The sequence below is a fragment of the Fringilla coelebs genome (assembly GCF_963513975.1).
Source record: "Fringilla coelebs genome assembly, chromosome: 6".
NCBI classification, from domain to species: Eukaryota; Metazoa; Chordata; class Aves; order Passeriformes; family Fringillidae; genus Fringilla; species Fringilla coelebs.
Genome location: NC_140034.1, coordinates 34,869,390 through 34,893,978, shown reverse-complemented (window position 1 = coordinate 34,893,978; position 24,589 = coordinate 34,869,390). Strand labels below are relative to the sequence as shown.

The window sequence follows — 24,589 nt, the reverse complement described above, 5'->3', positions numbered from 1 at the left end:
ATACAAATGCAGTAACACTGAAACTGATTAAAGATTTTTTAATTATGCCAGTGTTAACTACTTCCACTGAAGTTATTTGAAATTTCACAAGAAAAATCTTACAGCTAAGGCCATCAGTTCAGCTAAGTGAAAGGGAAAGACTCATAGTGGGACAGGAATAATCAATGTATCAAATATATTCTCTAATCCTGGACTGTGAGGTGGTGTAAGGGTCCCCTGATGAAAGCACTGGAAGGGACAATCAGATTTCCCCTTTATGATCTAAGAAGTGCTTAAACTACAGGGCAATTAAGAACCCTGGAAGAGGGCTGCCGAGGCAGAGCTACCAACCAGGTGAAACAACCAGGCTCTTTAACCCTTTTCTGCCTTCTTTGCAGAAGGGTACAGGATAGCTTTGGAATGACACCGAGGAACGAGTCTGAATTTGCCATTACTCCCAAACAATGAAAACAAGCCCCTGGTAACAGGCAAGCTCTGCCTCAAGACCAGTAATGCCAGACTCAGCCACAAGGGGGCAATGCGTACTTAGGGCCGCTGAAACTCCAAGCCTCAAGGGTAGACTTGTTCCCACTCTGTAAAAACAGCGTCAATATTTACAGCCCAGAAAATCATTAAAGGATTATCTACTCCAAAATTGGCCAAACAATTACACACAGAAATTATTGCTGCAAAGTCTTAACTTCTTGGGCTACAACTTACTTTTTTTTAATCAGTTGTCCTGATTTTAAAAACCACAGTAAGGAAGACCATCAAAATCCTCAGCTCCTCTGCCCCTTTGGAGATTAACACCACAGTTTGAGAGCTAAAGAGGAGCTTGCAGCTCCTACGGTAACTCTTTCCTGCTAAATTTTAAAAGAATTGCAGTTTCTCTGCTCTAAATGTTTATTTGCAGTTTCCACACACTGCACCTCATCATGCTTCTAACTGCTGTGTCATGAAAAACCCAGCTATACAGTTCAGCCTAAAGCTGAGCCCTACACAAAGCTAAATGAATATTCAACCTTCTTTTGTACAAGTTAAACATACTAAGCTTCTTAAGTCTCTTATTGCTACATTGTGTCAAAAAGAATAATGTTTAAATATTACTACTTCCATAAATATTTAGAGTGCATTTGTACTAAAAATTCAAAGTAGTGTTTAAGTAAATGGAAAGGTTACATCTGCTTCCAAAGAAAATGAACAACAAATCAACTTAGACCACCCACACAAACCACAAAAAGCCCCCAAATACTTTCAATTTTTAATTTCCCCTTCTGGACCAGCAAGGACAAAGCTCTTCCTCACAATCATTAGAAACACTGAGTTAATATAGTTTTGCCACCATTAACTCTTTCCCACTAACTTCTACACAAAAGCAAGCATCATCTATTATTATCCATGAGATAAAAGAAGATTCAGTGATACTTCACTGAATCCACACTAGGGAATTCCAACTCTCTCTGCTTTTAAATAACTTAAAATTGCAATATCAGCATTACCATCCTAGGTGTAGCACATGCTTCAGCTGCAGATTGAAAGGAAATGCTGTGATATCCATTCTGACTAGAACCATGCTAGGTGACAAGTGTGATCTAAGCAAGATCTGGACGGATGCTATATAAACCAACACAAAACAAATGTTAAATGGAATTTTAAAATAATAAAAAAGCCTACTTACCACCGAATTTCTAAGCTTCTCAGGTAAAGGATCTTTTACTTCAGACAGAGGATCTTCAGGGTTTTTGTCTTCAGAATTAGGAAAAAATTTTGATTGCACTAAAGAGCTTAAAAGACAGACAAAAAAATCCCACTGAAAAGCATGTATTGCTCTATGTGGTTTTATAATAACAACAGTCAGAAGTTCTATTACAAATTGACCACAAAAAATTAATTTTGGCACATCAGTGCTTTCACATAGATGAGTGAATTTACAGATATTTAAACTTTATAACATAATTAGTTCTCTGTTGTATACAGAACAGTGACTATTAAAGAACAGCAGCCAGATGTTCAAACACTAGTTTCTCTAGTAGCAACATAGGAATAATTTAACAAAAACTGAATTTTAAGAGAGATTTAGCAGTCATGAAACAAAACTTCAATTCATAAATAACTGAACAGAAACGTGCAAAATTTGGAAGTAGTCTATTTGGCAATGCCATTTAAAAAAAAACATGAATTCTCTGGTTTAATTCAACAGCAACAACAAAAAAAACTTATTCTAGCCTGTTTAATTAATGAATTAGCCTCACTGACCAAACTTCCAAATTCTTAGCAGGTCTTGCTGATACTGAAGCTCCAAAACCCTACACCTAAGCTTTTAGAAGCCCACGTGCAATGTTACTAGTCTCAACAAGCTGTCTCACAACCTCTCAGTGTGATTTTTCTTACAACACCCTACATAGTGCAGAAACACTATTTCATTTTATGGACAGGAAGATCACTACAGAATGAGCCCGAGATCTTCAAAGGAAATTACATATTGCAATGTATTACAATGCTTAAACTGTTCCACAGTCAAACATGACCATACAGGCTTTAGTTTTTGGAATTGAACAAAAGAGAAGTATCTGGGGAAAAGAACCTCATATCAACTGAGCTAAGAGTAATTGGACAAGGTTTAGTGGTCAACCCACAGATAAGAAATTTCCTCTGGTGTAAACACTCATGAATCATTAGTTCTGTTGTTCACAGAGGAGGTCCTTCACTATCTACCCCAAGCCAATATTTATCAAATTAATCCAACATTATGGCTACATTTAAATCCAAGTTCAAGCTCTGCCTCACCTAGGTATGTGGCTGAGCTTTTATTGGCTATTCTGTGGGGGTGTTTCTCCTACTGGAACTATTCTGTTTTACATGCATGATTATTAACTGACTCAAACACCCTCAGCATCAGATCTCTACTCCAGCATAGAATAACACAAATATCTGTTTCTCCATGCTATATGGGAATACTCATCATGAAAACATATCTTTATAATTTAGCATATTTATTTGAACACGTGCTTGGAGCACACATTCAATATAAGAATATATCAACAAATGAAGTGGAAGTATTCAAGAAGTCCCCCTGTGAACTTCAGCTTAAACCAGTGCCTTGAGCACCACTTTAAACACAAAAAGGGTACGTGTTATTCCCAACAAACCCAGCAGCAGAAAGATGGCACCTGACTGACATTTTGGAGAACATCAGCAGGCAATTAAATCAGATTTTGGCATGTAAGTGATTTGCCAGAAGTCACAAAAAAGGTCATTGTTAGAAAAGGAACTAGATGCAAAATGTGAGAATTTCTAACTATTGAACCAAGAATATACTATTTTTGATTAGTGCTGGTGAGTAGAAGTTCAAGCACTACAAAGCAGTAACATTATTCACAGTTTATCCTTGCAACTTGCTTCTTCCCTGGGGAAGAGATACAAACGGAGTCACTTACAAAAGTACAGAAGGGTCACTGCTTTGTCTGCTGAGATGATACGATATTGCCACTAACAAACCACAAAATATGGAGAAGAGAACTGGAATATGCTGCCCATCCCAGGAATCCTGGACAGAGAAACAAAATGTTAATAAAAAGGAGACAAAGTACACGCCACTTTACCTGACATACAAGAATTACGTATATCACAGAGAATGGCGGAATTAACTACAATTCCACGAACATAAGCCAGGGCTTTTTGTACAAAAATATTGTTCCATCTCTACCTATGTCTAACTATAGATCAGAAACTCTAGCACAGTGTACATCCCTCAAGTCTACACTATCTTAATCACTAAACAGTCATTATTTCTCATAACCCTTATAAAGGATTTCCTGCATTCCTTGAGACCACAGGCTATTAAGACCTGTATTTAGTCACTTCTTCATTTTGAATGTTACATGTATTCGACTCAAGATTTAGTTTTCCTAATGTGAAGAATGCAGATTAAACAGTGGCTTTATTTGTGTTTTCCTGATCTGCACTGGATCTACAAAGATGAAAGTTATTCCTTGCTAAAGCTTGTTTGTCTTAGATGGATGTGTTTACCAAAGGCTAATGAGACAAGTACGCAAATTCACAGAAAGCTAATGATGTCCTGCAGGTGATAGTATCATCGGAGTAACCCCTCTAGGAGCTTTCTACTCTCTGTGATAAAGTAGAAACTCTGAGTTGGACCCACACATGCAACAATTCATTGTAAACTGAGCAGGTCTGATTATTGACAAACACCTGAAATTAATAAACAGAACCAGCATCACACTCCATATTGTTTTCAAACAACATTTCAAGCAAGGAAAACAGGGTGGGTATGGGGGCGTGTATGTGTGTTCCTTAGCCAGCTAACTCTAACTCTCCCCTTCAGATATATCTTCACTATGACACTACATCTTCACTTGGCACATATCTTCACTTTGACACTACAAACTATTTCTTGGTTTCTTCTCAAATAAATATGAATTAGAAAACACTATTTCACTTTTGCACCACCAGAAAAAAATACTTACACGTGCTACTTTGAGAGGTTAACATACAACAACATGCAGACTCTGCTAGAAACAAGTCACTTGTATGTTATTTTCAACAATTGATGTAGAACGGAAATGACAGTAAATGTGATGTGTTTTCAATCAAAAAAAAAGCCCATCAGAGCAGGCACACCTTTTAAAAGCAAAAAAATCTGCTTTGTTCCTGCATTACATCTCCTCTGTTGACATCACAGCTGAGCAAGAATAAAACTAGTAAATCAAACTAATATTTCTAGTTAAGTAGTTGCATACTTTAGTTACTTATTACAGAAGGAAAACAGAGAACAAACCCCAAAACATGTTTACTATGCATAAAGTTTTTCTCACCTTCAGGGCACCATAGCACAGTCCATACAACAATGCTACTGCCACAATACTACAGATAAAACTGTAAAGTGCTGCAAGCAGGCTTGTGGTAGCTGAATATCACAGAAATGAAAAGAAAAAAAAAACATTGTTACTGTCTGAAGTTAGAATACAAATACTTCAGTTTGTTTAACTTATCAGCTCCCTAGTTTCTTCTGATGGAAAAAAAAGGCAATTCAAACTAGAGCAGCTACTTGTATTTTCCCCTACAAGTAATTTTTATTAAGAGCATTTTATGTGGCTTTTTAAATCTCCTTATTATTGAACAGCTTTATCATGGGAATAGTTAACTGCAATAGAAACCAGTTGAGGAAGAAATGACAGACTTACTAGGACAGTAATTCTATTTCTCAGTAATCAATCAGAACACTTTTAGGCTTTTTAAAAACATAATTAAAGTATTACATGTTTAGAGGGTAGGAATAAAAATAGTGTAACCACTAAATTTTTAAACTAACATACTGATCTTGGCTGCTTCACATCTCATACTTTTGCCACTTAAAAAAACCAACACTCACCATTGCCACCAAAGACATGAATGTCCAGCTGTTCACAGAGATACATCACAAATGTATTCACCTGAGGCAGGAGACCAATGAAGAATACTATAGGGAAACATAGTGTAAACACTACAGAAAAAGAAAAGTTAAAGAAGTGGTGAATATGAAAAAACCAGCATAGTAAGATATTTTTCAGTTTAAGTTCTATAGTATCACACACCCCATTTTAACTCAACATCACTGAAGTACTTCTAATAAAAATTTCTAAGGAAAATATACATTATGTAAAGTCCTACTTCAATGGCTCAGAACTGACTGAATACAGAGGTCATACAAATCAATAGTACTTTCCTTTTAATTGCTGTAGAAATGGACACAAGCCAATTCAGGCATTCCATTTTCATTTAGCAAAGACCAGCCAGGAGTATTTACAGATTAGTAGACTTGTAAGTTTTCACTCATTGTGAGACTTATCCGAGCCTAGCTGCCTGTCTGGAGTTGCAGGAGCAACCTAACACCAGCCACTCTGACATAAGGGAGGCCAAGCACCCTACCTCCAGGTTTTCTGCTACTAACAGTATCTGACAATTTTACTCATTTTCCCACACCACTTCCGAACATTCTAATCCTAAATGACTGGGTTTTCTGTTTCTTTGGGTTTTTTAATGAGAGCAGACAACTGTATGAATCATGAAAACACCTGCAAATTACAGGATTTCAGAACACAAAGATAATGTATGGCATCCAATTTGAATACAGAAAAGGGTTATGTCTCCATCTGTACGTATAATTTGCTTTCCATCCTAAAGAAGAAAAGATGCAGAAATGATCTTCTACGCATGTTCAGATACAGCAGTTCAGATCTAAGTCACATGTAACAGCACATTAAAAGTTTTAAGTTCTAAGTTCTGAAGGATAGAAGGATCAAATAACAAAAATAACCCTAGCAGACACAATCTGGCAGTTTAGGGAGGATTTTCTACCATCTTATTGAATTGTAGCTTCAGTGACCAAAAGAAGAAACAGACTTTAAAGTATCTTGTAAAGCACCACAAATCTCAATTTTCTAATTTTAAATGCACAGAACAGTTGGACACTGAAGGACATCACATGAGAAATATCTATAATGAGAGAGATAATGAGAATCTGATTTTTTTCCCTACTCCATAGCAATGCTAAACAACAATATAATTCAAAACATGTAGGTTGCAAGCTGGGGAAAAACACTTCATCCTGTTATTTTTACTGACACTAATTAGGAAATATAGGACTACAGACCAGCTCTTCAATACCTGAAGAAAATACTTTACCAGACTTCTCAAGTCAAACCTTTATTTCAAATTGTTACTCAAGAAAGCCAACATAGAAGGCAAATACCATGTTCTGTCACTGACAGGTTAAAAAGTTGTTTCCCAAAAGTCTGTAAGTGAAACTACCTTGGGCCCATTGGAAACAAAATTACTACACAGATCTGGGAATACACAATTTTTAAAGACTAGTCCAACAAAAGGCCAATATTTATGATGCTTTTACAATCTGTAACAACCTTGTTTTCTAACAGCGACCAACTATGTGAAAAGATAAAATTATTATAAATGTGGAGCAGATTTAGAGCAATTGATCAAAATAAAGCATTTCTGCTAGTCCTCACTTGTCTGTTGGCAAGGAGACAACATTTACATTACCTAAATACAAACTTCACCTTGCTCTGTACATGTTTCTTCCCGTAGCTTTGCCTGGGAGCAGGAAAAAAGGCAGCTGAGATTTTTACCTAACAAAGTATGTTTGCTAGCAGCCAGCCTGGTCGGCAGTACACACAAAGCATTTTGAAACAGTGCTTCAGCAACATTAAGAGCGGCTCCAAGGGCAAGTGTATCATGTGGGGGGTGGGGTTGGATGTGCAGTGCAGGTTAGTGGGGTGGCGTTTTTTTTGTTTGGTGTTTTATCATGTTGGTTTTTGGGGTTATGATTTGGGTTTCTTACTGTTGGGTGAGTTGTTTTGTTCTTTTGGGGTTTTTTAAAAATAGAATAAGCTATTCTAGTAATCTGATTTTTTAATTGGAAGAACTGCTAAGAAATATTAACCACATACACTGCTGCAAGACACCCCAGAAGAACAGTAAAATATAAGGATCAAAACCCACTTACAACTCTTGAACTAAGAAGTTTTAAAAGCTAATGACAAGATGGACATGACCTGGTGAAAATGCCACCCTATCTTTTAAAACTGGTAAAGACTCACTCTTCAGTGCTTTTCAGAAGCAGCTCACTTTCACAGGAGGACACACCACCTATATGTATATTTATGTATTATCTTATGGGGATATGGGTGCATATTATAGCAATGACTCCACATGAAAAGGAAGAAAATACTTCCAAAACTGACCAAGCACTATCAAGAGAATTGAAGCTAGTTTTGTACCATGAATAAGTCAGAAGTATCTCCTATCTTCTCTTTTTATTACTGATACAGAATCAAGTATGCCACTACATGAAGGGAACCAAAGAATTTGTTCAAAAAGCACCTTTGAAAATGACTGGACAATTTCTGTTCATGAATATGCAGCTTAGACATTTTCCCTCTGGGCATTTAAATCCAGAGTTATTAGCAGAGAAAGTTGAAGGGGGAAGCAGTATGGGGCATAAAATACAGGACGTTCCTAAAATCAAGCAATAAAAACTAATACCCAATATGCTTGAGTCAGTAATTAATAACTTAAAATTTTTAAAAAACCACACCGAGACCAAGTTTTCATTTTTCTTGGACAGAAGATAGTCTGGGGGCATGTAGATGTAACATTTAACTGTTGTAGTCTTTCACAAAGAGGTATTTTGATATAACTGAAAAGCAACTGCATTCAGTTTAGATGAATTCTTACAAATTTTCTTACCCCACCTGAAGGAAGGATCCATTGAAGATCACCCAAACAACTTTGCTCCATTAAAGCAATGCACAAAGTTCCCATGATAAGATGGTCTTCAAATGTTTATGTATCTCTCTCCTTTCTACGGGCTCTGTTTGAGACTACAGGGTTGTTATTATTTTCCTAACAGGGGAAAGGATTGTTGTTTTGGGGTCTACATTGTTTATTTTTTGTTTTTTTTGCATTAGGTTTAGGTGGGTAATAGAGTTAAATGTTATTAGTATTCTGAATGCACTGTGATGCTCAGAAAACAATGAGATTACCTCAAAATGGAAATGCAGCTCAAAAATTGTATTTTTGGTAATGCTGATAGGCCTGTTCTAAGAAGAAGCACATTAAATAAGATCTAACCTGTATATAATGTTTTTTAAAATTGCGTCTGTACTGTTCTGCCCAATTGCTAAATACAAGTAACCTGACTTAAGAGAACTCCTACTCATTTGGCACAAGCCCCTCCAGGGAGTGTGAAAGAGTCCAAACCAAAATGGTTTTTTAACTACCGAGCAGCTAGGTCCTGGCAAAGGGTAGTGTATGCACATCCAAGCTAGATAAGCAAGTTCAGGGATAAGGGCTAAGACTTTGCATAATGAAAAATTTTAGTAAAGGGCATCTCTGCCATTTGTTGCAGCAAAGCTGCAGAAGGGGAAAATGTTCCCCTAAAGTTCTATTGTTGTAAAGCAAACAATTAAAATCCATGAAAAAGCCACTCACCTATAACTAAGTCCCTGGCTGACAGCAGCAGCAATGGGTTGGTGAAAGCCATTCCATACAACCTGAATCTTGTTGTAGATATGTTTCTGCTGCCATAGTCCAACAGCCAAATCAGACCACAACACAAACAGAAATATACAGGCCTACTATAGGCTATGATACGATTGTGACCCTGTTTAAAAAGAAACCACAAAAACATGAACATTTCTTCATTAGTAGTGGATAAAGTAACTTTTACTCTTCTGCTACAGATACCTTCAGAATCAAAATTAATCACTGGTCATCAACTAATATACTGTGACTTTACCCTATCCTAATGTTTTCTTCATAAAATCCTTAAAGCACTGCCCTGCAGTGATACCAGTCTGTGCTTTTTGTGCCTTTGATAAAACAAAGACACAACAGCTAGATTAAGTTAGACTAAGCTATATATACCCTTAGTCTCAGCTATATTTTATGCTATGTTGCTTGCAGTACTAAATGCTAGAGAAGCTCTGACAAGGTTTTGTAAGCAACTGAGAAGAAATCAATTTTAAGGAAAAAGGGATTAAAGTTTATTACTTAGACACTGCTTCTGCTGCATGGGGGGACAGAATCTCTATTGGTGTTTATCAAAATACAACTTCTTACACAAAATTAATGACTTTCTGCAGAGGAATAATGCTTTTAAACATCTTATCTAGGACATAAAGGTAATATTTTGTCTTGGCAATCTAGCAGATGCACAACAGAATATAAACATATTGTACAATACTAGAACATTAAAATTTCCATGCTCAAACATTAACGTTCACTAGAGCATTGCAAACTCAGCTTATTAGAGTGAAAAAACAAAGCAGTGTGCACACTAGAACAACTGCATGATCTACACAGCTAAAACAGAACATCAAAGCTGTTTCAGATCATACCAGCAGGCGAAATTACAATATTAATAATACTTCTCAGTATAATTGCTAGAATAGACTCTTCAAAAAGCTTATCGTGACATGGCTCCCTAGCGAAAGCTAGGCTCAGAACAGGACATGATTTGCTAAATACAAAGAGTAAAGCAGGTCCCTTCTCACACACTAAGACAACTACAAGCTTTTTGTGCCTTGTAAGAAGGAACATAGGAGAAATGCCAGAAAAATCAAACCAAAATGATCAATTCTCTCTGGGAGTTCTGCATCTACAGGGTTAGTACAGTGGCACATGCCCATGACTTACATGTCGGGGGGAAGAAGAATCTGGCTGAACGCTCTGAAACCAAAATAAGAGGAAAGTTACCCAAACTACAGACAAATGTGTTCATGTCCCTACACACATCATCTTGGTTGAAGTTCTTTTAACAATATCTACAATTAATTGTACAATTGTACGTTGTCAAGCCACATCACAGCCTTTAAATAGCACAATATTGTAAACCATTAAATCTACCTAAAGAGTACATGTCTATAAAAATTCTGAAGTAAAAAATCCCTAAGTCCCTTATTTTCAGGAATTTTACTGTTTTTCAACAGCATGAGGAACTTTAATTTTAAATCTAATTTCCATCCTAATAGTCAAATCAAAAAATAATCATTCTTAGATTACAATAAACCATTATCAGTCTAAAAAAAATGAATTATCTGATTAAAAATATGTTTAGATATAACTGCTTCCTATGAATGGTCTGAGGTGTAGACACTGCAGAAAATTAAAACCCAAACCAATAAAACTTCAAGTCCAGTTTGTACATGGTTTTCAGTAAGAATGTGCTCTGCTTCACGCACCAAAAAAATGCATGAGAACAGTAAATAAAGGATTGTTTAACAAGCACATGCAGAACCATTCTAGTGATGTGACCTTGTATTACCGTCTATCAAGCTTCTCATGAGTACAATTTTACCCATTACTTTATAAATGATAAGCATGCACATTTTTCCTTAAAGGCCTCCTTAACCTGCAACACCCAACTGGATTTATTTCTATTCTTTGCAGAAAGTAAAGAGAAATTAAAGTACCTTCAACAGTGAGTACTGGCAACTGGCTATTACCAGGCAAAACTGGAAGACCCAAATATCCTTGAAAAAGCCCTCTATAAGAAGTACAGAGCCCAGAAACGCAACTAGAATAGCTAGGATGACAGCTAATACGTTTTCAAGGATCTCACGATTCCTGTTTTAAAGGGAGAGAAAAAAAAAAGAAAAAAAAAAGGAATTTAAAGCTAACCATGTCTAGAAAAAGCTGCAAAGGAGCAGTCAGGGTCAAAAATTATCAGGGATTATGATACTGGTAGCAAAGTAGTTAAGAATAAACTTGAACTTCCATAGTCTACTTGGACACCGGTCTTAAGCAAAGCTAGGAGCTACCAGGATTTCAATGACAGCTGAAAGCAGTCAGTATCTTAGTATCTTATGGAAATTTACTTTAAACAGCAGAAGATAACTTCAGAAGATAATTTTAGAAATAAATCAAATGTTCCACCAGAAGCACGGTCTGTAACATAAATCTATATTCAAAGCCCATCCAAGATGATCATAAGCCTGAGAAAACACACAAGTATGACAACTTACCTGTGTATATAATCTGTCATTCATGATTTTCTAATGAAGAAACTAAAAATACTCTTGCTTGAGTAAGATATGCCAAGTGGAATACAGATAATTCCTTATGATATTGCTAGTGCTTCAGAACAGAGTTACTAGTATTCCTCCCTGGACAGAATTACTACTATCCTGTTTATTTCAAGGACGTTCATTACCAAAATATAATTACTCTACATATTCCAAAACCTGGTAACTGAAGGTAACATTTTATTCCTCTACGTAAATGTACAGGGACAAGAAGTCAAAGTATTAAACGACTCTTCGAAAAAATGCTCTGGAACAGCAGGCCAGTTCTTTCTGTTTACCAAAAGACTTATGTGCATGCCAGGTTGTAGACCCTTTAATTAATTTTTGGGGAAGGCTCTATTCTAGCTTTAAGGATTGGCAATGAATCTTTCTATTTAATCATTCAAATATGTTATTGCTCCACGCAGGCAAAGTGGAGGTTGCTTTCCTTTTTCCTTTTTTGACTGCTACAGAAGAAAATGAGAGTAGCCTCCATTATTTTAGAAAAACTACATTCAGTATTATTCTCTCATTTTTCAGATTACAGTAAATAAGTACAATTCTCTAAGGATAGTTTTATCTATATTACAGTTTAGTAACTGTTTTCATCTTTGCTTTCTGAGGTCTGGCAACATACAAGGATCTCACCTATCAAATAAAGCCAGAAGAGTTAATCTATCAAAATTGATGCTAATCCAAAGTTTAGGCAGGATCCAAAAGCGATAGTACTGCTTGACTTTTTGAGCTGCTTCCTCTTGAGGCTGCATGTGGTCCTGAAGGTCAGGGCTCAGGTCAATATCTTGCTGCTCCAACAGATCAGTATCCATTGTTAGCAGCCTGTTCAACCTGATCTGAGGAAGAGAAAGCTAAAAGAAAGTTAGTATTAACAAAAACTCCTTTATATCAAATCACTGTATATATATACTGAAAATTGCTTTGAAGAAAATTGCTAGAACTCTTTAGTGTCACTTTTGAGGAATTACATGTTAAGCACTGTCACAGGCTTCTACTTACTGTTTCTGTCCTTATCACAGCACATGAATAGGACTAGCAGCAATAACAGTTCGCATACAACAACTCTTTGGCATTTCAGCATATGCCTTATTTCAAATGAATGCATCTTCCAAGCACATTATCCCATTTACTCTGAAAACTTCAAATTTGAAGACAAGTAAACTGATACACGGGCAACATACACTACAAAAATAATCCAATTATTAATTTAAATAAATTACAACACTTTTCTTATAGTCAGCTAATCTGCATGCAAACCCATGCTGAATGGTTCTTTTTGCATGACAAAGCAACATAATCATGCACCAGCAGTCAAATTCAAACTCACTCAATCCAGAATACACTCAGAAATGTACCAAAGGAAAAGCTCTGTCCTAAATGGTCAAGTACTGTTTATGACTGTTACTTATTTTGTTGTTTATTTAGAGTTTTCATGAAAATCACAGTAATACTAACAACCATGAAAGATACCTAAGGAGAGTACTCAATGCTAGTAAGATACTATAGTACATATTGTATAGTCTAATCCAGTTTCTAACAGGCCGAGAAACATCTTGATGTACTCCCCTTCATTCTTAGGCAATATAATTGTTAAAATGTTCTTTAATGAAAAAGCTTCACAAATGTTTAAGGCAAAGAGTAAAACTTCAATACTCATGCCACCTTCAAATGTCAAAACTACAGGTTTAGTGTTTAGATGGGCTTTTCCTCTACAATAATCTAAGTTAAACATTGAATTTCTTGATTTATAACATTTTTGTCATCACTCCTTAAATCATCAGTGTACTTAACTATGCTTAGCCAGCTTCTCCTTCCTAGAAAAATACTAATGAAAAAACAAGCAGGAACACTCCCTTTTGTAAAGGCATTTTAAAAACACAAAAAACATACTATTTAAGGTAAGCTGTGTCAGAAAACAGATCCCTTTTTGACAATTTTTTAAAAATTGCAGTTTCTTAAAAGGTAGAATCAGCATAACATTCATGGCACTAATAATAAATTTCAGTGGAAATTTCCATTTAGGTGTGTGGGCTGAGCTTGTACAGTCATATATGTGCTTAAAACAGAATCATTCCCTCCAATGGGACTACACTGGCAAACCAAAAGCACAGAAGAGGTAATGCAGCCTCTTTTCTAAAGGCTACATGTTTGAGGGGGACTGTGAAAATCAAAGCAAGTTCCTCTAGCAGACACCAAGTTTAAAAAGCATGTTCTTGATCAAAAGCATGGTCAGGCAAATTGAGGTGTCTTGCTCCTCTGCCAAATCCTAAAGCTGTATTTCATTTTCCCTCTTTATTATATCATTAGGTATTTCCACATAGTTCTCTTTGGTTTGCTAGCTTAAGAATCATGCCCATTTGCACTGTTTTCAGAAGATAATATATGACTTCAGAATTAAGAGTACAGGTATGCCTGGACTTGACAATAGCGCAAAAGCTTCCAGATCATAAAACGAAGGAATTATAAAGCTATTGGAAGTATGAAACACTGTAAGCTTCTGCCTTGTTTTGCCAGCCACTTCTTGCATATAAATTTAAATTTTGTACAGCAGATTCCAATGACAGATTTCTAAATTCCTTCCAGGGAAATCATCAACTGAAGTTTCTTTTGGTCAGAACACAATATTCAGTCTTTCTGCTGCCTGCTAACCTCATTAACACACAGAAGGAAAACTGTCCAAATTGTACACATTATCTTTGGAAACTTTTACAAGGTATCTTAGAACAATTTCTATGAGTGTTTTTAAATCACTAGGTTTTACATCAGAGGAAACCAACTAAGTTTTAAAGCGCTATGCAAGAAGATTAATTTCTATGTATATATGAAGACACTACAATACTAAATACTTTCTCTTCATTAATCCAGACAAAATTCTTTCATAAGGGCAGAAAACTACCATACAGAATGATTAATCAGTGCTATAAAGTTGGATAGTCTTCTGATTCTTTGCATGCTTTAAAAATAAGTAAGAAAAACTTACTAGATCATGTGGATAAAAGCGAACTGAGGTAGAACTCGATACGTGAGAGTCCGTGTCACTATAAGAACAGGGAAAATACTTTAGATTATAAACTACATTTTATTTCAGCAGGTCACTCTAATTTTCTAGTGTCCCAAATTAATTGTGATACCTTATGTATTTTATCTAAATATCTTTAAGTTTTTCCTTCAGTCACTTATTATAAATGCAAGTAGCTACTTAGTCTCATGTAATGTGGTACATTCCACAGCTATAGTAAAAGCCAAGAGACTCTTTAATCTTACACTTAACATATTCTCAGCACCCAGTCCCTAAATCATCTAAAAAGAACTACAATGATAGCCATCATTCCACTTGAAAAACAAAAATTTTATAACCTGTTAGCTACTAATCGGTAAAGATACATCACATCTCTAAAGAAGTGCAGAGGCCACTAGGTGTTCACATGCAGTTTCTCATTATTCTATATTGTTTTTATCAAGATCCCAAAACTGCCAAAAATAGTACATAGCACAAGTAAAGTGAGCTACTTAAACTGCTTTTGAAAAACCTAAAGTTACACCTCTGGTAAGAAGAGCAAAATTACTTTGCAATTTCCATTCATTAGAGATGAAGAGAAATTTCTCTTACTGTATGAGAGTCCATATCCAACCATTGCATTTTTCCCCAATTTTGGATAGCTTTTGGATGTTTGTTTTCCATGTAAATCACATGGTTGTAAGACTTGTATCAAATTTATGCAACTTTCCTTCAGTTCCTTGCCTTAAGATAAAAACATTCTTTGTTATCAACTTTACTTCACTCAAACTCAAGTACTCTCTATAGCCGAGATCTGATTATCTGAAGTGGCCAGTTTGTTCCTTCCATTAGCACATTCAACTTCATAACAGCAGCCATCAGCAAAGCCATTGCATCTGGAACATGCAAGCAACAGAGGCAGGGATTGGCAGCTTTGTGGAAGGAATCCAGAACTTTTTGTCAAAGTTCAAGTCTACAAAAGGCACTTGCATACTCCCACAAGAAAGATTTGAAGATGGGATGTTTTATATTCATTACTCCATAATTCCAAGAGCTATACATGTGGTAGGAATTATAGCATTCAGCATGGCGCAATAGCTTCAGAGCAATTCTACATAGTGAAGTAGATTTGGGGCAGGTGGGAAGCCAGAGGAGGTTTTGGGCTGCTTTTCCTTCTTCTGCCGCCTATCCCTTCAGAGAAAGAAAGGGCATCTTTCCAACAGCAGATGAACTTTCCAGTATGTAGCTGGCTATTTCAGCTGCAAGTCAAATTTTAATCTCAGGCATGTTAACACTTCCATTTACTGTTTGATGCCATCTATGAACTTGAGAATAAATTTATCAGTTTACAACGGCTTCACAACTGAAGTTCAATAGCCATTATGGTCAACAGCCACCTAAGTTTCTCAAAAATGGGTTAAATTCTTTAACAAAGACTTTCTATAAGCCAAAAAAAAAAGCATTTGTCAAGTTCTCAGTTTGTAAGTGTATTGCTTAAAGCTAATAGTAGTACTCATTTTCTGAGATATTTAACTTAATATCATCTTCTAGTAAAAATCACTTGGGTCACAAAAGTAAAAGTATATGGTTAACAGATTGAATTGATTTTTTTTGGTAGTCCATTTTAAATAACCTTTTAAAATTAAAATAAAATACTGGATTGCAGTAAGACAAGAATCATCACTCTTGACTGGCCTTCACACACACCAGATGTTGGATGCTCTTCTTGCAGCTGGCTCAAAGTTCACAAGCGACATGTCGCAGCCCCCTGTCTCGTAGAGCGTAGAACTGAACTTACCTATTAAAGAAAAGGTCAAAAGCAGGTCAAAATTTCCTCATGTTTCATCCCTTTGGCAGCAGCTTCAATTCATTAACTTATTAAAGATATCAGTTCAGACATGTGAATTTACATCAGTGTCAAAATACAAAATTACTCATGAATGTGTCACCAGTGCAGACATTAGCTACACAGCTGTCTTTTGTACCATTTTACGTAACATATATACTGTAACTGCAGTACTGAATTAAAGAGTTTGTATTTATAAGATGCCACCACTAACACAACAGAAGGACAGTGAAAGCCTTTTTTTCCCCTTAGAGAATAACCACATGAAAAATTTGCAGTGACCAGTTTCATCAGTTCTTTCCCACCCCCAAAAGAACCATCAGTAAATCATTCACTATCAGCATCTAAGAACATTTAGCTACAGCAGTGATAACCCAAGTATCCTGAATAAAATTCTTTTGAGACAAACATCTATTTGAAAAGAAACAGAGCCTGAAAGAAGTGGCAAGAGATGCTTCATAAGTTAACTTAGGAAACTCAAAAAAGGAATGTGTGGCAGAGATTTATTCCACAAGCTAGAAACAAATGCTTCAGTGTAAGAACAACAGACTGCAAACTAACTTCTTACTTAAACTTCTTAGTCCACTTGGACTGACTTCCAAAATACATCATTTTAAAAAGTAGCCAAAGATTATAACTCAAAAGATAAATTACCTTACTGATATATGATGTTTTCAGAGCACCCTCCTCCCAACACTGGCCTGATCAGAGAGATAAGCATTGCAATTTTCCTAGAAGGCCAGGTTCAATATATTTCAGCTCTGAATGCAGGGAACCTGATCTCATATGAAATGATCGGCCAACTTCTCCACCTCTTCTAACTTAAAACCTCTATTAAGTCATGATGCAAACCATGCAATATTCCAATATTAGCTTATATAAACAAAAGAAAAAATCCCACTTGGGAGCCTGTGAAGAAAAACTGTATAGACCTCTCATCTGTATGTCTTGCAGCTTTTCCTTCTGCTGATACAAGATACCAAGCAGTCCCTCCAAAAATACCTAACAAAATCAGAACCTCCTATCTTTCCCATTTCTGAGAGACCACAACCTGCTAATACCATGGATTTTGATTTTTTTTAAAAACACAATATAATCCTGCAGCAGCTTCTCTTCAGACCCACAGACATTTAAGTTGGATTCCGAAGCATTTGAATCTTAGCAGGTTAAATCCTTCAAACTAGATGCTTAAAACCAGTGAAATGAAGAAAAAGAATAGGTATATTGAAAATATCTTCATAAAGCTTTCTAGCCTCAGAGGGAACACTTCAGACCAACCAGGGAAAGAGCACAGCTGTGCTCAGAGCCACCATTGTGACAAGGCAGTCCCCTACATAGCTCAGGAGGCACAAACAGCATGGACAGCAGCGCTCTCTTGATATTCAATTACATCTGCCACAGGCATAAGTACAAAACTCACTTGCTAGGGCTTTTTCTTCATTGGATAAGATTTTAATGAAATGCTTTAGCTGATTAACTTTTGGTTTTTCAATGCAGTGTGTAGTACACAGTTAACACTGAAGCTTAAAATTTAAACTAGTAGATAACATGGGGAATCTTCCCAAAACTAATAAAAACCCTTGGTTACAAAGGTATATCTATTAACTACGTCAATAAAAAAACTTCAAGAGCAAACATGGAGATACTAGACAATACAATTACACTTCAGGGTCTATTCAGGATCAAAATGTGCATTCATTATTATGGAAAAATCTCCTGGCCTAAATTCTTCATGGTTTTGCATTACTGAATAGAGATCCTGGAAATTTAACTTTTAACTTAATGAACTTCTAGTCACAGAAGTTAGAATATACTGCTTGGACATACAACTTCCCCTTCCCTTGGGCTGAGGAAAACACATCAGGTATTTATTCCAGAGGAAGTTTACTGAACTATTACACTTTTTGGTATCTACAGTTCCCTGTCATCCAACCTATCTTTGAATCTATCAAAATTTACTGCATTTATGTTGCTGCTCTAAGTACTGCACTGATGCAGTGGGATATAACAAACCAATTATTAAAGGCTGCAAACAATCAGAACACTTAATTCCCATTGTTTATACACAAACTACAAAATGGACTCAGAATATGTCATGCTTGCAATTCACCCACCTATTCAAAGAGGCTTTCCATTGAAAGTTAGCTCCCTGGCAAGCACAGCACAGCTTCTCATTAATACAATCTTTTTCTGCCCCCTTTTTTTGTTTTTCTTTTGCTGTTTTTGATTTGGTTTGGTTTTGCTGTTGTCTTTCTGCTGGGGTTTTTTGGTTGGTTGGTTTAAATAAAAAGATTTTTAAATAAAAAAGATTTTTAAATAAAAAGAAAAGCCTCAACTCATCTCAGTAGAAAACTTGACAGCACTGTTCATTGCCATTGGTGACACAAACTCCAAAGTCTGACTGAAGAGAATAAAAAGAGCTCCAAAATCCTTAATTTTTAAACTCTGTGAGATAGGAACAGCTTCCTCACAGTACATAAATGCAAACGAAGAATTTCAATACTCAAGATTCAATACATATGGATATACCTAGCATTTTTTATTTACAATTTTTATTTACTCTAGTGACTCTTTCCCATTCCTATTTCCCACAGCATTCTCTGTGGGCTACTTGGAACAGCACCACATTGAATAAGCTTAAGAATGTATTTTCTCTCTCTAAAGCCTGTAGTTTTATCAAGCTGCGAACAAATGGAAGACTCCAAATAATATGTTGCAAATCAAGAAATATGATCAATAGCATGTTTGCCCAGTCAACATAAATGCTTAACTTCTCTGCACACAAACACAAAAAAAAATGGAGATCTGTAAGTTCTTAGCAAATTAAAGTAACCCAAAAATATTCTATGTGGACCAGGTTACAATAATAAACCAAAACACTGTGATATCCAAGCACACAAATCCAAAATACATCTTCATTCTGACATGGAGAGAAGATAAATGTGTGCTCTTTGAAGCAAGTTTCCTTGTTCCAAAAGACCAAAACAACCCATCACCACATCCAGAGACAGCCAAGTAACAGTTCACACTGTACAAACTCATATTCCCACAGATAAAGGCATCAACAGACAACAGCAACAGGCTGATGAGCTTACACAGACAAAACCTGGAAGACTTGAGTGGCTCATGATTTAACTAAAATGTTGCTCTGATGGTTTTCTCAGCTAAGTCATCTTCAGTGTGCTTCCCAGTTTCACATCCAATTCATACTACCTTTTTTTCAAACTGCTCAGACCAGTTCACATGCAAAGGCTTACTGACATGATGAAATTACACCATCATTAGATCAAGATATAGTTGTCTACTGCTTCAGTCAGTATTTTTTAAAATCCTAGTAAGCAAAACCAAAGTCATCAGAATTTGACTACTTGGTAGACTGCTAGGAGCTTGATTTCCAAAAGTCAAAATTTTACCGTTAGCTATGGTATGAAGGTGTACATGCTTTCAGTTTGAACACTTCAAAGTAGGTAATTTTTGTTCCTATATGAAGTTTGTCAAAAGAGTAACTTACCTATTACCCCAAACTTCAGACTACAAGATGGATATTCTCCATAGGATAATGAGAAGTGAATACTTATTTTCCATATGGACCTTTGAACATGCTCCCACATCCATCCCACATAAATTACATCTAATTAATTATCAAAAGGTACTGAGTGACTGCTTCCAAATTGGTTTTAATGACTGCTTCTAAATTGGTTTTAATCTAATAAGTAACCAGTGTATATGTCTATCTTTACATAGAAGTTTTGATGTTCAAAACCATCCAACTGCCTTCATAAATTAAAATACTTAAATCTGAAAGATTATTGCTTGTTATATAAACAATACAACCAGAGATACACCATACCACCATAATTGTCTTGTAAAGCTCTTAGATGACCAGTTCTCTTTAAGCACAAAAGCAATTTTAAAAAATCATCTAACCAAGGACAAGAGTCTGTTATTTCACCACAGCTTCAGACACTGGGCATCTGTTCTACTAACTCAGTACTTAGATTCCTAACTACTTGACAAATTCTAATTTGAATTTAATCAAACTTCACTGCAAGGGCTGAAAAATCCCACCTACCTGTCTAAACAATCAGGTATCAGAACAAAAAAAATCAGTACTGCCACACTCTGCTCTGAAAACTGTCATTCACTTAAGTCATGGCATATGTTTTGTTGCTTTTGGGATTTGTAGTATATTAATCCTGCCTATAATCATGACATTTAGGTTGCTACCTTTCCTTTCCATCCTGCATTCCTTCTATGATTTACTTCATGTTTACTGCTCCATATCAAGCTCCTTTTCCATCCTTTCAAGTTCCTCCCCCCTCAACCTTCCAACAGTATAACTGATAAAAATCTTCCTACTTTGAACCTGGAAGACTGAAGATAATGCCTCAAAGCATCTCTTGCCTTACTCCCAGAGCAATGCCCAGCTAAAGACAACTGCATAATCACCAGACCGGGTGTGGGTCAGGTATAGTACAATGAGGCTCATCCTAGGTAAAACAAGCCACCAGAATCAAATTAACAGACAAGAAACTTTACAGTAAACAAAACCAAAAATTGTCTGTCTTTTTAATTGCTGCAGCTGGACATCAACACAAATAGAAAAAATGTAGAAGTAGATAGTGCACTGGTAAAGGAAAACATGAGCCCTATACGTGAGGGCTTTTACAGTAAATGAATACGTGCCTTGTTTGCCTTTCCAAGAGGATTTGAATGAAGAAAAGAAACTCTTCTATGCACTGTACAGAGACATATAACCCCATCTATGTTTGTCACTGATATTTCCAGTTGGAGTAAACCAGGTTTTGTTTCCATGTATTTCCACAGCCACTATGGGGGTTTTTTTGCCCTGGGAAGTCACAATGATTTCCACAGCAACAAAGAATTGGTCATAGCTCCTTCATTGCTTTTATTTTTATTCTGATGTTGATCAAGGGAAAAATAAACTACAATCTTCTCCCAATCCAAACCACAGACAAACTATGGAGTCATCTTTCATTGTAAGGTATTTTGGGATAACATAGCGAAACCAAGTGCCTTAGACTCAATGGTAAGAGAAAAACAGTGTTACTTCATCCCTGACTGAGGGTAAAAAAAAAAAAAAAATCCTACAAAAAACCCCAAACAAGCTAACCACATACCACTTATAAGGAAAGATACTTTGTCAGGCCTGATAAAGGAATCACACACACAAAAGCTTGCACCATTTTGCCAACTATTTTACTCTTAACAAAAGATAGCATTGGTTCCACAAAACCTGCTACACAAACTAGAAAATTTTATTTTCCTAAAATAACACAAGATCCTGCCTTTAATAGCTCCTTTCTCCCAAAGGATTCTAAACTAGATGCTCAGAGTCTCAAAACAAGAAACAAATCCCTGTTATACATCAGATTTCTATCTAGCAGATCCCATAAGTTTTGTGTCTCCCAAAGAGAACGCGATGTCCCATATAATTGTAAGCACAGTACAGGTAAGGTTTCAGAAGAACTGCATCTCATGAATTTCTGAAGACTCCAATGCACAAAAACTAAAATGAATATGCCTTTTTAGAGAGTCTGTATGCCATGTTGAATTTTATACATGACCTACTTTGTTTTCTGCTAGAGCAAATCATACAACCTCTTAAATAACATTAGATTGGATATTAAATGACAAATTCTACAAAATTCAACCGTATTGTAACATGAACCAAATCCTTCAAATAAATAATGGTGACCTCAAGAATACAGCTCTACATTAGACTTGGACAGAAACAACCAGTAGACCAATTTCAGAGTTATATTTGAAATATCTTCTTTTCAAATATGAAATAAGAGTCCAAATTAAATTAAAAAATGGGTTTCATGTAACAAGCTTTCATAGTTGAGAGACACAAGCACTAAGACTGAAACAATAACACTTCTTTCTAGAAAACAGTAAAGCAACAGAATCTTCAACAAAAATTATTAGATAACTAGATCACGTGTATTTATTACATTTGTAGTTAAGTCCTATATAACATCTTAGAGTAGGTAAAGGCAGTTTTCAGTTTTGCTTATATTCCATTTTTCCTTATACTGCACTAGATGATGCAGAAGAATGAAGACTCAGTCAAACTCATATTTAAAGGATTACCACAGAGTCTCAATTCATGGAGTCCTCCCCTCTAGTGGGGTAAGAGACGACTCACTTATCTTTTAGTCCTGGATTACACAAAGGTCTGAAACACACGTTTGGTCAGTGTTCTGATCAAACCTGTACTTTCAGGGTATAAGAGCTAACAGCTGCTCAAAATTCCATCACTAATAATTGTCAGTGCTCAAGATGCCCATTTTAATAATTCAAGGAAGAGCTACATATTAATGATGAAGTCATAAGTAATTCAGGCCATGTATAGATAGCTGCAAAGATCCCTGCTGGGAATTTTTCCAAACCGGCCCCTGCACTATGTGGCAGATCAGTCAATTATTAAGACCATCTTAACTTCTTCCTAGCAATTTTATTAGCTGCATAGAAGTTAATTAAGAAGCTAATAATCAAGAATACCACATAAAATGGACCATGAAGAACTAAGAAGACTCTATAAAGCTCCATAAAATGATCACATTTGATATATGAAAGAGTCCAGATTTACTTCCAATACCAAGCTCCTAAATTAAGGTGTACGTTCAAAACAAGGCATTCATTTATGTAAGTATTTCTTTTTTGAACAGCAGCTAAACAACTCATCTAGAAAAGGTAAGATCAAGAATTCTTAGGAACCATAACAAGCTGGTTTTTTTCAGGAACCAGAAGATCCCCAAAGTCTCAACTCAACTGCCTGCAGGACGATAGGAAAGATTTATTACTTGTGTTACATTGCTCAAACCAAGAAAGCGCTCACACAATCATTACTTGTATCTATGCCTCCCTACTTCCCATCACACATTGGTTAGAAAAACTTCCTGGAAAGGTGATTGAGCAATATAGCCTTCCTAGAAACACACCTAAAAGATTCAGAAACAACGCTCAGGTTAGCTGATTATCAGTGCATTATTACCAATAAATCTGCTGTATTAAAACTTCCATGTCACCAAGGTTACATAAGGCCTGCATACCAAGTTCATCGTGCAAACTGCTACCGCCTACAGCAGATGCAGTGGCATGTGATGCTTCTAAGTGGACACTCCCATTTCTCACCAGCAAGGAGGCGCTAGCGCCGGGCACAGCTGCCTGGGAAGGGGGGCAGGACTGCACTCTGACCTGGGAGGAGCACTGCTGGCCTTGCTGACCATCTTGAAGGCTACGAGAAAACACGCATTGGGGACACATTACCAGGAAGAAGTGAAAAAGAGCCAGAAGTGAAGCAAAACAAGAATTTTCAGTTTAAAGAGGAAAACATTTTTTAAATAGTAGCATTAAGCAGCCAACAGTTAGGGTTAAAGTAACCCCTACATTCTATGTTACAGAGTATTTAGGCCCTAGTTACAGCAGTAATATAGAGATAGTGTTCCTGTCAACTTCTTAGAAGTCGTACTGCTTTCTAATATCTTCCCAAGTCACCCAACAGGTGTATTTCTTCCGCATCTCAAATTGTGGGTGCAAAGGCAAATTACTGCCAGTTAGTTTAACTACTGACTAACTGGAGGTATCACCTATATTTACTACTGACTATTCCAGTCTTCTCACAATCATTTTTGCTTATTCAAGTATGACCTGATCAGCTGTTTAGGGCTTTTTTCTTAGTCACATTGCCTTTCTTATTATTAATTCCCACTAACCAGAAAACGCCTTTAAGATTTGTTAATAGCCACAGGATACCACAGACCTAGCAAATAACTGAAGTAATACATTTGGATTCAGAATTATTTTGAACATATTAAGACTCTCTATACAAAGTTATCAATTGGCAAAAGTAAAGTTGACTCTGAAGTTATTTTGAAGTTACAGAAAAAGCTTTATTACTCACCAAAACACAGGTTTTAAAAGTCAACCTGGCTTTCAGAGAAATTTGTACATTTCTCATAGCCATGAGCAGACAATGTTTAAAAATGTTAATTCTCCTCTTCACAGACTTCAATTGCAAAATTAACTTTATAAAACTATTTACAGAAGTTAAAATTGTTTTCATAGCTTGTTTAATATTAGGTATGACAGTGTCAAAGTACATTATATTTACAGTTGAAATCACACCATCTTTACAAGAGC

General features: G+C 36.1%; 1 protein-coding gene across 7 annotated transcripts in view; it reads right to left on the bottom strand.

Annotated features, from left to right (window-relative positions):
• PCNX1 (pecanex 1) overlaps positions 1-24,589 on the bottom strand; it is an 89,221-nt gene that overhangs the window by 29,373 nt on the left and 35,259 nt on the right. For 3 of the 7 annotated variants that reach the window (XM_084207410.1, XM_084207411.1, XM_084207416.1), the window contains exons 8-18: positions 23,500-23,684; positions 16,282-16,372; positions 14,557-14,614; positions 12,210-12,427; positions 10,971-11,124; positions 10,195-10,227; positions 8,989-9,160; positions 5,372-5,482; positions 4,815-4,906; positions 3,417-3,526; positions 1,658-1,763 (exon numbers count right to left, since the gene is read on the bottom strand). In XM_084207410.1, the coding sequence (XP_084063536.1) occupies positions 1,658-1,763; positions 3,417-3,526; positions 4,815-4,906; positions 5,372-5,482; positions 8,989-9,160; positions 10,195-10,227; positions 10,971-11,124; positions 12,210-12,427; positions 14,557-14,614; positions 16,282-16,372; positions 23,500-23,684 (1,330 nt within the window). The remainder of the gene's footprint in view (positions 1-1,657; positions 1,764-3,416; positions 3,527-4,814; positions 4,907-5,371; positions 5,483-8,988; positions 9,161-10,194; positions 10,228-10,970; positions 11,125-12,209; positions 12,428-14,556; positions 14,615-16,281; positions 16,373-23,499; positions 23,685-24,589) is intronic. The other 4 variants (XM_084207412.1, XM_084207414.1, XM_084207415.1 and 1 more) reach the window with 4 other exon arrangements.